The 12,576-nt window shown below is 42.9% G+C and overlaps 2 protein-coding genes across 2 annotated transcripts; one reads left to right on the top strand and one right to left on the bottom strand.

The window, feature by feature from the left end:
- Positions 1-1,135: 1,135 nt before the first annotated feature.
- Positions 1,136-4,876, bottom strand: ngdn (neuroguidin, EIF4E binding protein). Its single transcript, XM_026180812.2, has 11 exons — positions 4,621-4,876; positions 4,290-4,349; positions 4,111-4,182; positions 3,737-3,874; positions 3,562-3,646; positions 3,361-3,413; positions 3,115-3,229; positions 2,759-2,933; positions 1,996-2,149; positions 1,353-1,416; positions 1,136-1,245 (listed from the first exon to the last, which is right to left on the bottom strand). Exons 1-11 carry the CDS (start codon positions 4,639-4,641, stop codon positions 1,226-1,228), a joined length of 957 nt encoding a protein of 318 aa, XP_026036597.1. The 5' UTR covers positions 4,642-4,876; the 3' UTR covers positions 1,136-1,225.
- A 2,568-nt stretch (positions 4,877-7,444) lies between these two features.
- Positions 7,445-10,820, top strand: cebp1 (CCAAT/enhancer binding protein (C/EBP) 1). Its single transcript, XM_026180051.2, has 3 exons — positions 7,445-7,599; positions 8,330-8,629; positions 8,733-10,820. Exons 1-3 carry the CDS (start codon positions 7,597-7,599, stop codon positions 9,036-9,038), a joined length of 609 nt encoding a protein of 202 aa, XP_026035836.2. The 5' UTR covers positions 7,445-7,596; the 3' UTR covers positions 9,039-10,820.
- Positions 10,821-12,576: the final 1,756 nt, after the last annotated feature.

Genomic DNA, 12,576 nt, shown 5'->3' with positions numbered 1-12,576 from the left:
CACCAATTCAAGGTATTTAAATGTAATTAACAGTATTCAGCATGCATCATTTAGGTGGTACTTCCAGGAAGTAATGGGAGGTGTGGCTTTATTTTCAGAATGAATCATTTCATTCTAGTCAGTCATTAAAATACCAACAGCTCTTGAGGTTATGAGGTGTGACGTTACTTGGGTGTATAATATACTGTGTATATATAATGTCCAGCAGTTGTGCAGCTTTGTCCAGGCTGACTGGGCTTTCTGTTAGACCCAAGTTGACTGCATACTACTTCCCCCATGTCATCACAGGTCCCTCAGTAGGGGTTTACTACAAAAGTTCCACTGTTTTTGTATGGCGTTATTTTTGTGCCACTATTCTGAGCGCACGTTAAAAAAAATAATAAAAAAAATTTGCAGTTGCAAGTATTGCATTTTGAGGAGAAATTTATTTTGAAAACGTTTAGAGCACCTGTGCAAATATGTGATGTCTTGATGAATCGAGCAGATATTTAAAGTTTACACAGCACCATTCTCGCATGAAAATATCTTAAAAGTTTATTTTGTGACCCAGAAAGAGTAATATTTCAAACTCTGCCACTCTGTGCTCCTGCGCCACTGCCTCGTTTGAGTTTTGGACGAAATGGATTCTGGGATATTGCATTTCGTCACGTCGAGCTGATTGGAGACCAAAACAGCCAAACACGTTTTTTTTGCATCCAAGTCTGTGATTGACTGGTTTTGTGGCACAAATATAACTGTGTACAGAAAGGGTTGAGCGCGCACGGGCAGAAATGTTGAGAGCGCAAGCAACACATTGGAGCGAGCGCAAATGCAAAAACTGAGTGAGAGGGGCTGCGTGTGTGTGTGTGTGGATAATAGCGAACACTGAAATACATTTTTTGCACGCAGCAATGAAGTTTGTTCACTCAAATTTAGCTTTTCTTCGCTCAAAATAAATTTCTCCTCAAAATGCAACAGTCGCAACTGCAATTTTTTTTTTTTACGTGCGCTCAGAATAGTGGCACAAGAATAACGTCATATTTTTGTTCCAATTAACATTACAAGGGCCAGTTTATTTTGAGTGGGCAACATGACTGCCCTCTACTGCTGACATGAGGAAAAAAGGTCTTACAATGCATTCACTGTAGGATACAGGTCATGAGGAATGGTTTCTTTATTACAATGTTTACAGAGACTTTATAACAATTAGCTGCTGGTAACATCCTCTGACATGCTGTCCTCAGGTCTAGTTGCGTTTCTTGAAAGCTGAGGAGAAAAAAAAAGGACTGCTGCATTTTATTTGAATAAAGAGAAATTTTTAATAATACTAGTTCACAGGTTAATTTGGTCTCGTGGTATTTCAAAGTCCTTACCTTTTCTTTTGGTTTTCTTCTTCATGATTTTCTTCTTTTTCTTGGGTCGTGGGTTATCCCCATCCTGCACGTACACAGAAAATGCATCAAAACCACATTAAGACTGTAATCTAAATAAAACTGAGCCACAAAGCTACCATTCATACTGTACAAAGATGGGCCTGTTAGCAACACTTTGTAGCTACTCATGGTGCCCAGGACAAAATCTAAACATAGCACATCGATTTTCCAAGACTTCCTAAATACACACAGGGGTTTTTCCACATCTGCAGGCAGGAGAGAAGACTATCGGCAAGAGGCTGAGCGGCCATTACTCTGACTTATTAGTGCTTTTTATGACAGCAGACAGTTAAGACAGGAAACAGAACAGAGCCACAGCATGCCAAACCTATGTAGGCACGAAGTGTAGCTGTTGCCAGCAGTACTGCACCAGACAACTGAGTCACCACAGCACTCAGCATTTTAAGGTAAACATTCCAAACCTCTTGAAAATATCCAACTGGAGCCTTCTGTCCGATTGTGTGCTGGTAGCAGCTCAGGTTTAATCCCAGTCAGTATAAATGATGAAGTCTCAGTTCGGTTTAGAGATTAACCAATAAACAAGGCAGAAGCTCAAAATCAAAATACAATAACGCAAACACACCTGCATCGCCTCACCACCGGTCAGAGCTGTGATGTCACCAAAGTGTGTTATACTGCTCAGCTGGTTGGACATGGCCATCATGCCCCTCTTCTTGGTGTTCCTCTGATGCTTCGGCACATTGAGACGCACCATCATCGACTCCTCGTAGTTCTTCCTGTGTTGAGGTAAACACATACCATTTACACAAACCACCAAGCAAAGAAAAAAGAAAGATGATGCTGCAAGGTCTTGCTGAAAGACCCCTCAGCACCGTATCACCCCAGTAGAGCTCTTTACTCTGAGACTGCTGGTTTACTTGCACTTCCCAGGACATTTAAAAGTATAATGGGAGGCAGAGCATTCAGCTTTCAGGCTCCTCTTCTGTGAAACCAGCTCCCAGTCTAGATTTTATGTGATTATCCACCTCTATGCATTTAATTATTAGTTGTTATTAATCTCTAATGTATTTTGACTTGTCTTTCTCCCTTCACTCTGAGCCTGGTTCTTCTGGAGAGTTCTTCCTTTTTAAGGGATTTTTTCCTTCCCACTGTTGCCAAATGCTTGTTCACAAGGCCTTCTCTGACTACCGGGTTTTTTTCTGGATTATTGTAGGGTCTTTAAATCACAATATGAAGTACCCTGAAGTGACTGGTGGGATATTCTGCTGTATAAATAAAACTGAATTCAATTAGAAGTTTATCTCACAACACTTCCCATCTAAATCAAGTAGCAGACATTATGACCACCTAACACCCATCTGTGTGTAAAGTAAATGAGCAGGAACCTGTGGAGCTCCTCGCGGCTCTCCCGCTCGCTCTGGAAGTCCCGTTTGTCTCTGATCTCCTCTGGGGCGTCGCTGTACTGCTGCCTCAGCTCCTGGATCACAGAACTCCGGAGTGCTGCTTGTCGATGACGCTCCAGCTTGGCCTTCTTCTTGTCTGCCTCTGTCATGTCACCATCTGGATGTAACGGGTTTATTTTTTGGTTAACAAACAAGCAGGAGAAAGAAAAAATTTTTTATAAGCTTGCTATAACAATCCCACCCCCCACCCAAAAAACCCCAACAACAACAAAAAAGAACCTAACAAAAAACCCCAAAGCAGTATTGAAGTACTTTATAAAGCAGACCGGTAACATTACCATAATGCACTGGGGCAATCTTTGGTGGTATATATTTCTTGCCACTAGAGTGGGCTGCTTTCTTTTCTGAAGCTGCCTCGTTCTCTGTTTCGTCTTCAGACTCAGATTCACTGAGCTGCAAAAAAACAAACAAGCATTTATCTTTCCTACTAATACAGGAAGCTGATGTTTGGATGCATGTGTTTACAGTTTGATAATGTGACAGTAAAAGAAGGAACCGGAGCCGTCGTGTTACTCTGGTCTTACTTTGCTGACGAGATTCTCTGGATTGGGACGCAGCTGCAGTGGGTCATTTTCAGCTGAAATCAACAAAAGCATCAGACACGGTTACGCCTACCATAAGTGGATAAATGCAAATCTTGCTGTGCATTGAATCTGATACGCATCCTTTCAGTCAAAGCTTTCTTAGACTGCACAGTTCTGAAAATCTGATCACTTCGGTCTTACCTAAACTGCCGGTAACAGCCGTGCGCACGAGTTTATCAATCTGATACTTCAGTTTGTGGTCTAGAGGTCGCATCTTCTCCAGGATCTTCAAATAAACAACAACAACAAATCAAGATTAAAATAACACACGTTGACTGCAGAGAAATCGAACAGCGTCACTTTTACAGCCTCTTACCGTTCTGATTGTGACCACTCGGTCTAAGGCATCACTGTCTTTTATTTTGCCTCCTTCCGTCTTGATGCTGATCAGGTGAGTGAGGTCCTGGAGATAGAAGAGCAGCAGGTGGTACCGAAGGTCCAAAAAAGACAAACCCTGCAGGAGGAGAAGGCGGACAGATGGTCAGAAAGGCCTACAGACTGCACTTCTTTCCCTGACCTAGAGAAATGAGAAATCCTGCAGGAAGTGTGTCAATACTTTTATTTAACACAGCCTCATTAAAGAGGATGCATCAGTCTTGCCTGCTCCTTTCAAACCAAACGGCACTTTGGTCAGATTACCGTAAAGACTGGACCTGAGGAGAACTAGCATTTCAAATAGTCGTTACGCACCTTCGACGTTTCCAATGCCCCATCTTTGACTTTACTCAGCAGCTCACGTACAAGACCCGTCACCGAGGCCACCTAAAAACAAAACTTAGATTTATCTCTTTATTACGGCCACAAACACACATTATTTCTGAGTTAAACTAAACATTACGGGATTATTCTTTTTGTTTTTAAGTTCTTACCTGTTCAGTGAGATTATTCAGCAGCTCTACAGCTTTGGGCAAATCGCTTTCAATCAAATCCTAGAAAGCAGTTAAATTACATGTAAGAGATACAGTATCCGAATTTGTAAACAGTGTCCGTACTGAAATACCAGCTGTTCGACATAAAGGTTTGTTAGCTCGTCAGGCTAGCCTGACGGGCTAGCCTGACGAGCTAACAAACCGCTGTGGTCCTCTTTAAAGCACCGAGAAGCGTTTTCGTATATTTGTACATACTAAAGTATAATGTTCTGTATGTAAACACGATATAACGGCTTAATATATAACAAGGAGGTAACTCAATTTCACTCACGTTGTCAACAGGAGCAGCCATTTTAACGCCACTGTACCCTACGGAAGCCGCAGCGGGACAGCAGCGATAGCCCTAAAACGGTTACAGATGTTACTACTGAGTGAGGCAAAAGAATGGGACACCAGTAGCTTAAATCACTTCTATATTACATCTATCCATCGTGTAGTGTTTTACATACTGAACGGGCCTGGGTGTTCAACAGGGCCCGTCAGCAGTGGCAAATTGATGTAATCATTTTTAAAGCACACCTGATTGTATTTGTTTTGAGGAGATCGGGTAAAGGTGCAAAGTTTGGTGTCTGTACATAAACAGCTGCTGAAATTTGAACTTGTTAGATTTGCTGTGCCCTGTGAGTCTGCAGAGCATCCTTGGGGGAAGCATAACCAAGCAATAGTTCAGGGTTCTCTGATTCAGCCCAATCACAAGTTTGATCACAATCAGAAAATTGAATCAAATCTTAAAAGTGGAGAAAGTGTCTGTCTCCTCAACCCCACACGAGAGCTGATTCCAAAATGGCATCACAAGGAAGCCCGCTAAGTTCAAATAAAATGCTCTGACTGAAAATAGGATATGATTAGGTAATCGTGATATGATGGAGATTGGTTATTTACGAGCATATGTGAGGATTTTCACAGAACTGAATAAAGATAGGGGACCAGTATGATCTATCGCTCTAGTCCCAGTTAATACTCTCCCTGTGGCATTTCAGATCCGCTGAAGGCTTTTCAGAGAGCCATTAGAACAACATAATATGGAATAAAAGCAATCCAGCAGTCATCCAGGATTTCATGGTTTTAACTGGATGTTAGTGATTTGGGTTTCTCTCCGGCCGTGGAGATAAATATAACTGGGTGTCATCTGTATGCAGTAGGGATGGGTATCGTTTAGGTTTTATCCGATACCGGTGCCAAATCGGTACTTTTGAAACGGTGCCGGTGCTTAAACGGTGCTCGAACCGGTGCTCGAACCGGTGCTTAAAGAATGGAGAACACAAACTTTGTCCAAAAACCTCTCATGTTCAGCTGTTTTTTGTTTTTTTTTTGTAAAAAGATAACAATGTTAGCCTTTTCTGCAGCTATGGGGCATATATGGTATGACTCTTGGCTGGAAGCAGTGCTTAAACAATGGAAAAAAAAACACAAACTTTGTCCAAAAACCTCTCATGTTCAGCTGTTTCCCACTTTTTCTTTGGTCATTTTAGCCTTTTTGGCCAGGGTGAAGGGAGCATCTGCCTTCAAACAAGAAGACAGCCGCATGTAGCTATGATGATGTTTGCTAGTTCACCTTACATGCATTAATGTAATAACGTGGTGAGCCTACTCAACGTAAATTACACACGAACAACATGAAGCTACTCATGCAGAGAAGAACGGCTGCTGCTGCATCAATATCCTCATCATTTCTGCTACACTGGCAGGGCTAGGGGCCAGGACTCTATTCTTCGGGTTTTTGGGGGATGTTGCTCCGGGTCCGATAATTGGCAACCCACCCAACGTGCACAGTGTGAGGTCTCGCAGCAACCTATCAAATACGGCACATTTCTCGGCTTTTAAAAAAAACGCTATGCGTCGCCAGGTGTTTCATCGGATTCGAGGTGTTACCTCCTTTGACAGTATCACAGTATCAGCTTAAAGCACTTGTTGCTGCTGAGTTTGCATATTTTGCTGTGAAGTACAGCCAGACTTTTGACCGCTTCGCCTTGGGCATTTTTAATCTGTAGCTCTGCTCTAACTGAACGTACGTACCTGGCCCCGCCTACTATCCTGGGAAACGTAAAATGATTGGCTAGAAGTGTATCACAGCTCAGGGAAAAAAAAGCACTGAAATAAAGCACCGAAATGTGCGCTGCTTTTCGGTCTGGTTACTACCGTTTATGTCAGAACCACCGGTACCCATCCCTAGTATGCAGTGTTGGAGTGGCTAAGGGTTGTATGTATACCATGAAAAGCACCGGGCCCAGCACAGGACCCTGAGAACCACCATGAGTAACTTTAAGGTGTAAAGAAGGCTCATCGTCTTTATAAACAATTTAGAATCTATTCAAACAAGTGCCACACATTTTCTTTAATCCCAGTGACGTTCCACTCTCTGTGCTCTCATTGTGTTGTGACCAGTGGTTTGACATTGTGCTGAGGTCCAGTGTGCTGTGTCAGTGTTATGGTGACCTAGAATTCCTGATGGAAACCCATCGGATATGATCTGCAACTGCATCAAGGCTTCATCATCATCATCATCATCGCCTTTATTTATAAAGCACTTTAAAACAAAAACAGGCTTATAAGAAGGAGTTAAACAACACCAGCCTCAAAGCCTTAAATGTTGATGGTTTTGATGAAGTTACTTCAGAGAAGCTTGTCTATTGCTGTGAAGAAGGCTTCAGAAAATTATTCCTGCTGTTCTCCATAAAACTCTGCAATAACTCTTGTTTCTGTGACGGATGAACTCACCTGTCCGGCACAAGAATCCACACACAAACTTCTGCATTACAGCTTCATTCAGCTGTTTCTTAGATTTAGAGTGTTTACATTATTTCTTAATCCAATTTGCACTACTCTCTTGCACAATCACAGTCATACTATGTACTATGTATGTGTATATATGTGTGAAATCTTTGCACTAGTATTTTATTCTTTATCCAGCTGCTGTAACACAATAATTTAACCTTATGGGATCACTTACGTATCTGTGCAGAGGAGATGGTGTAAATGTAAAAGAAATGGGAACACTTCTTTGTTTCTTTTTGTTAATTTAAGTGTGTGTGTGTGTGTGTGTGTGTGTGTGTGTGTGTGTGTGTGTGTGTGTGTGACAGAGGGGGAGAGAGAGAGAGAGAGGCAGGGAGAGAGAGAGAGAGAGAGAGGGGAAGTGATTGTGATAATTGAGGGCCACCTGTCTATCTCCTGTCTTTCAGAGCACTGTCAGCCACACAGCCTGAGGAGGACCTAAAGAGTATCCTGAGAGTTTGTGGAGCAATCGGTCATGGTAAGTGAAACTGTAACTTTGTGAATTTGTGGAGAAATTTGAGCAAATCGGTGAGAAATGCAACCTTACCGAAGCGTCAGGGAAGACGAAGCGCGCAAGAGATTCGACGTTTCTTTGAAATCATGAGGAAGAAGAGCTCGACAGTGGCATGAAATAATTTACTCTTTCAATATAGTTTGTAGTCTATGATGCAAAGACTGTACGTTTAAAAGAGAAGAGGGAGGGTAAAGAGAAGATGGCAATAGCAGCTTACAAACTAAGGCTCACAGCAGTGCTGTCAGAGTGTTTCCACGGTTTATTTGTAGTTTAATTTATTATGATGCTGTTTGATTTTGTGTTAGGGTGTATCTGAGTGTAGTAACCTTTAAAATAGAAGAACGTGTGTACTGTGGCAGAAACATCCCCATTTACCATCAGCGGTGGAAGAAACACTGAAATCTTCTTTCTGAAGATGCCACACCTAAATAACTTCTTTATCCGTCTTACATCACTCAAAAAAAAGCAAGCAGGCAGTGTAAGGTTGAACGAACGAGCATGTTCAACGTGTAGCATCAGGACAGAATGTGTGACCGCGTAATTAAGCAAGTCAGTGTTTTGTGTTGCTGAAAGTTTGTTTTATATATTGTAGTTAATTGACAGCAACATTCAAGCAGTATATGTATTTTTTAATGCTTAAAGTATTAAATGAGTGTTGGAAGTAAATCGAATCTTCCTCTGTCTTCTTCTACAGATGTCTGATTCCAGGGTGTCCTCGGTCATCCAGGAGTGGGTGAGCTCCTTCCCAGGTCAGGTGCACAGCCAGACCCTCAATTCTGTTGCTTCCAACTCGGCTGCTTCCACCAATCAGATGACGCAGATGGACATGATCTCGTACGGCCAGTCTCAGGGGATGATAAGGGGGGGTGGCGATGACAGAGGGGCCGAGCAGATGATGGGACTATCGTACCTGCCGTACCCGCCGTCCTGCCTTGGCAGCGCCGCCAGCCCGGTGAGCACAAACCACCACCAGAGCCACGCCAGTACTCAGCAGGTGAGAGAAGCATTTAACAGCAGGTCACGAAGTGTTTCATACAAACCACACTCACCCACCCCACTCTCCCACGGCTTTAACGCATGTGTGCTGCTCACTCCAGGACTTCTCCCCCTTCCTCCTGCCCACTCTGCGGGCCCCGGTGACCAAGAGGAGCATCAGCAAGGATAGCGCAGAGTACCGCCTGAGGCGTGAGAGAAACAACATCGCGGTGAGGAAGAGCAGGGACAAAGCCCGCAGGAGGATCCTGATGACCCAGCAGAGGGCCGGCCAGCTGCAGGAGGAAAACCAGAAGCTGCAGATGAGGATAGCACAGCTGACACAGGAGCTGGACACTCTGAAACACATCCTGTCACAGCGGCACCTGCAGGCAGCCGAGGAGGGAGCAGCCGGGCAGTCCAGCATCTGAGCACAGCCCGAAGCCTCGTTTGTACCTGATGTTAACGTCTGATTACAGGCTTCACAGTGTGCCTCAGTAAGGCCTGCGAGAGTCACAGTGAAGCACCTGTTCGAGCATTTTCACCAACAAACATTTGTGATCATGACAAAGTCACTTAGAGGAGGTAATTCTGGGTATAAAAGTGGTTAACTGTAGTTTTATATTGTAAAGGAAACCATAGCTTACTGGCAGTGTTGTAGCTACTATTTAGTACACTGATGTCCACATTTTTAATTGTTCTCTTACCCCCAAACTTTACATTTCTGCACCTCACATGTTGAGCGTAAAAGATTCAAAATGGCAAAATGAACACTTCCAATCTGCTGAGAGCTTTGATACACTCTGACACATTCAGGGTCACACAAAAGGAGCACTAAATGTAGCTTCTCATGACAAGCACCCAAGATTATCTGCTGAAGTAGACTAACGCCTTCAGACAACTCGTTTTGTGATATATAAATAAAATGAACTGAAGTGAATTATAATGACTGCTGCAGGAGGTGGGCTTTATGATCTGTATGTAACTAATGCTAACCTGCTAACCTGATGCTACTGTTAAAGTGCATCCTGTTGTACTTTTGGTAGCTAAGCTAAGCGTTAGTTAGCTAAACCTTACCAAACCTTTGCTTTAAAATGAGAGTTTATGGGGTTGTAAAGGCTAATAATGATAATAATAACAACAATAATATTATAGTCAAAGGAGCTTGGAAAGAAAAGCGTCTGGACTTCTTTAAGTTGCTTGAAGACGTTTCACCTCTCATCCGAGAAGCTTCTTCAGTTTCACCTCTCGGAAACGTCTTCAAGCAACTTAAAGAAGTCCAGACGCTTTTCTTTCCAAGCTCCTTTGACTACGATGACCTGGATGACTGAGAACCTTCACAGAAATAATATTATACCATCCTCCATTTTTATTGAATATAGAACATGTAGATACACTGGCTACTGATACACCTCCTGTGATTGGACAATCAAAGTCAGTGAGTGTAGTTTAGTGTAGGAAAACAGCATGTTTTGTTGGAAATTAGATCAGTAGAAAAATGAAATCAATTGGAATAATAAAAGTTTGGCTAGTAAATAGCCTCAGTAGCTATGATGCTGCACAGCAGCGTTTTTAGGTACTGTTACTCTTTGGTCTGAATGTAGAGGCTATTTATTTTCTAATGCAGGAACTTGAGGCACACAGCAAAAAAAGAAAAAAAAAAGAGACAGAGTCAATAGCGAATTTTAGTCATGTGATGGAGGACTTGAGTTTAAACTAAAATGCAGGTGTAGATATAATAAAAGGTAAAACAGTGCGCTGAAGGACACAACCTGGTCATTTGTTTATCTCCAGATTGGAAATGGTGGTTCCTGTTCACATATGGGTATAACTCGTGGACCCCTTTAAACAACGGGGGGGGGGAAGAGTCCCGCTATGTGCGTTGGACCGGAAGGATATGATTTGATTTAATAAACATTGCCTAATCATCTACCTGACTTTTACCGTCTTCGTCAGAGCTGATTGTAAGTGTTGTTGCCCAACGGAGTTGCACAACAACCTGTGGTTTGAAGAGGATTCGATGAAACAGAGAAAAGAGCCTCTCTCTTCTAAAATACAGCATCAATCACCAGTAAATAGAATAGCTGTGACTAAATACATGTGTGACTACTTGAAATGTTTTCAAATGTGTAGCGAGTAATACACTGTTGAAGTGAAAAGTTGCAGTGCTGCCAAATGTTTTTTTTAAATAAATAAATGATTGCTTGTGCCTATATGAAGTCATTGTCCTCTATGTGTCATGTTATCTGAATACACACACACACACACACACACACACACACACACGGGTTGTAGGTTGAGGGGTTCCTCAGATACTCTGTGCAATAGTTGCAGAGCCACTCCTCACCCTCTTCTGCCTTATCTAACACCGAGTTGTGTAAATGATGCGTCTCATTGGTCCTCCGGGGCATCCTTCACCCGGGGACACGGCGTACGCCTGTCACATTATTTACCATAAGTTGTCTACCCACAGAAACGGACGTCATTGCCATGGACCGTTGTGCACCAGCGGTTTCCCTTTGTGGGATGGGCAAAGATTTCGACACAGCGGAGGACGGAGATGAGGAGCGCAGAGATAGTATCAGTGTTTTGGGCTGCCAGGGCCTTCCTGTGGCTGTGATGGTAGTGAAGGGACACAGAGATAGGAGCCAGAGAGGAGGAGGAGGAGGGGGTGGGGTGACGAGCCAGACCCTTAAAAAAATGTATTAATTTTTTTCATGGTCCTGTATAACATTTCAATAGTAAAAACAAACCATTTGCTTTTTCCCCCTGAAGAAATTCAGATGTATTTTTATGTTTTACACATATTCAAAACTTGCAAAACACGACTGATAAGTGGGACCGAATGAAGTGGTATGGGAAAAGATTTTTACACAATAGGACATGTGTCAATAACCTCCTCGTAGAGGCTGACCTCAGTTCAGCACTTGAAGGCTTTATTAGACACATAAGGGCAGCAGAAAAATTATATCGGCATCATTTTAAGATCGTATCTCGTGGACACAGATTATACAAGTAACCCAACTTTGGTACCCTGATTTTGCTTGTTTCCCACTAAAACGATTTCAAAAGAGCAGTTGTGTAAATATATGCCCCCTGGGAGGGAGGGGGAGGGGGCGGGGGGGAGATGTGTAGAACTATCTTCATGTATTTGGATTTTAATCAGAAAGGACAGTGAAAGTGTGATGGGGGCTTCATGAAGCCTGCTGCGTCCTCAGAGGCATATGAAGATTTCTTGTGTGACCATGTCTGTTGAAATGTCCCACAGCGTTGTGTGGGGCAATCTGTGGTCCCAGGACTGCAACATCTCCACAGAGTGAAGAAAGACCGTATTTCACCTAATCCCTATCGCGTTACTCAACAGCTGCAGACCATACGAACCGCACAGCCCCACTGAAGTAGCTCCAATCTCAAAGCTGCTGCTGATCAAAGGTGTGTGTGTGCTTTCTGGATGGCTTGGCTGGACTTTTGTCTCCAGAGATCAACAACACGCACGCACACACAAAGCAGTATGATCTGTAGTCCAAATATGGCCAGGATGAGTGTTTCACCACTTGTTGCAGTACTTCCGCTCGCTGCGAAGCGCTGCAGTCAGAGATGCTGTTTCTTAGCTTTAGAAAGACTCTAAGGGCTGAGGTCTATTGTTTTACTGGTCTCACTAAGACAATCAATAAGAGAAGGTGCTTTTATGACGCGAAGGCTAATTTTTCTACTTTATACCATTTGTTTTTATTTGATATCATTCACAGCTTCCAACAGAGGCCCTCTAACTGTTGAAAAGCTCACATGCAACACTTCAAGGGAAAGTGGAAGCTGTCGCCATTTTTGGTTAAAACAAACACAACCTAATGAGGACTCGCAGCTCAAATGCATGGCATGAATAAGTGACTTGGAATAAAGCGGAACCCCTGCTGTTTAAAGCATCGCCACAGACTTCTTTACATTTACAGTAGCATCAAGTGACATTTA

The sequence above is a fragment of the Astatotilapia calliptera genome, chromosome 9 (genome assembly GCF_964374335.1).
Source record: "Astatotilapia calliptera chromosome 9, fAstCal68.1, whole genome shotgun sequence".
NCBI lineage: Eukaryota > Metazoa > Chordata > Actinopteri > Cichliformes > Cichlidae > Astatotilapia > Astatotilapia calliptera.
This window is presented reverse-complemented; position numbering and strand designations above follow the sequence as displayed.

Bases quoted from the DNA above. Each gene is read 5' to 3' on its own strand.
- cebp1 (XM_026180051.2), top strand. The intron at 8,630-8,732 runs GTGAGAGAAGCA...TGCTCACTCCAG, and splicing joins GCCACGCCAGTACTCAGCAG to GACTTCTCCCCCTTCCTCCT.
- ngdn (XM_026180812.2), bottom strand. From the start codon at position 4,641: ATGGCTGCTCCTGTTGACAAC. The intron at 4,183-4,289 runs GTAAGAACTTAA...TTTTGTTTTTAG, and splicing joins TGAATAATCTCACTGAACAG to GTGGCCTCGGTGACGGGTCT. The intron at 3,414-3,561 runs GTAAGACCGAAG...TGTTGATTTCAG, and splicing joins GGCTGTTACCGGCAGTTTAG to CTGAAAATGACCCACTGCAG.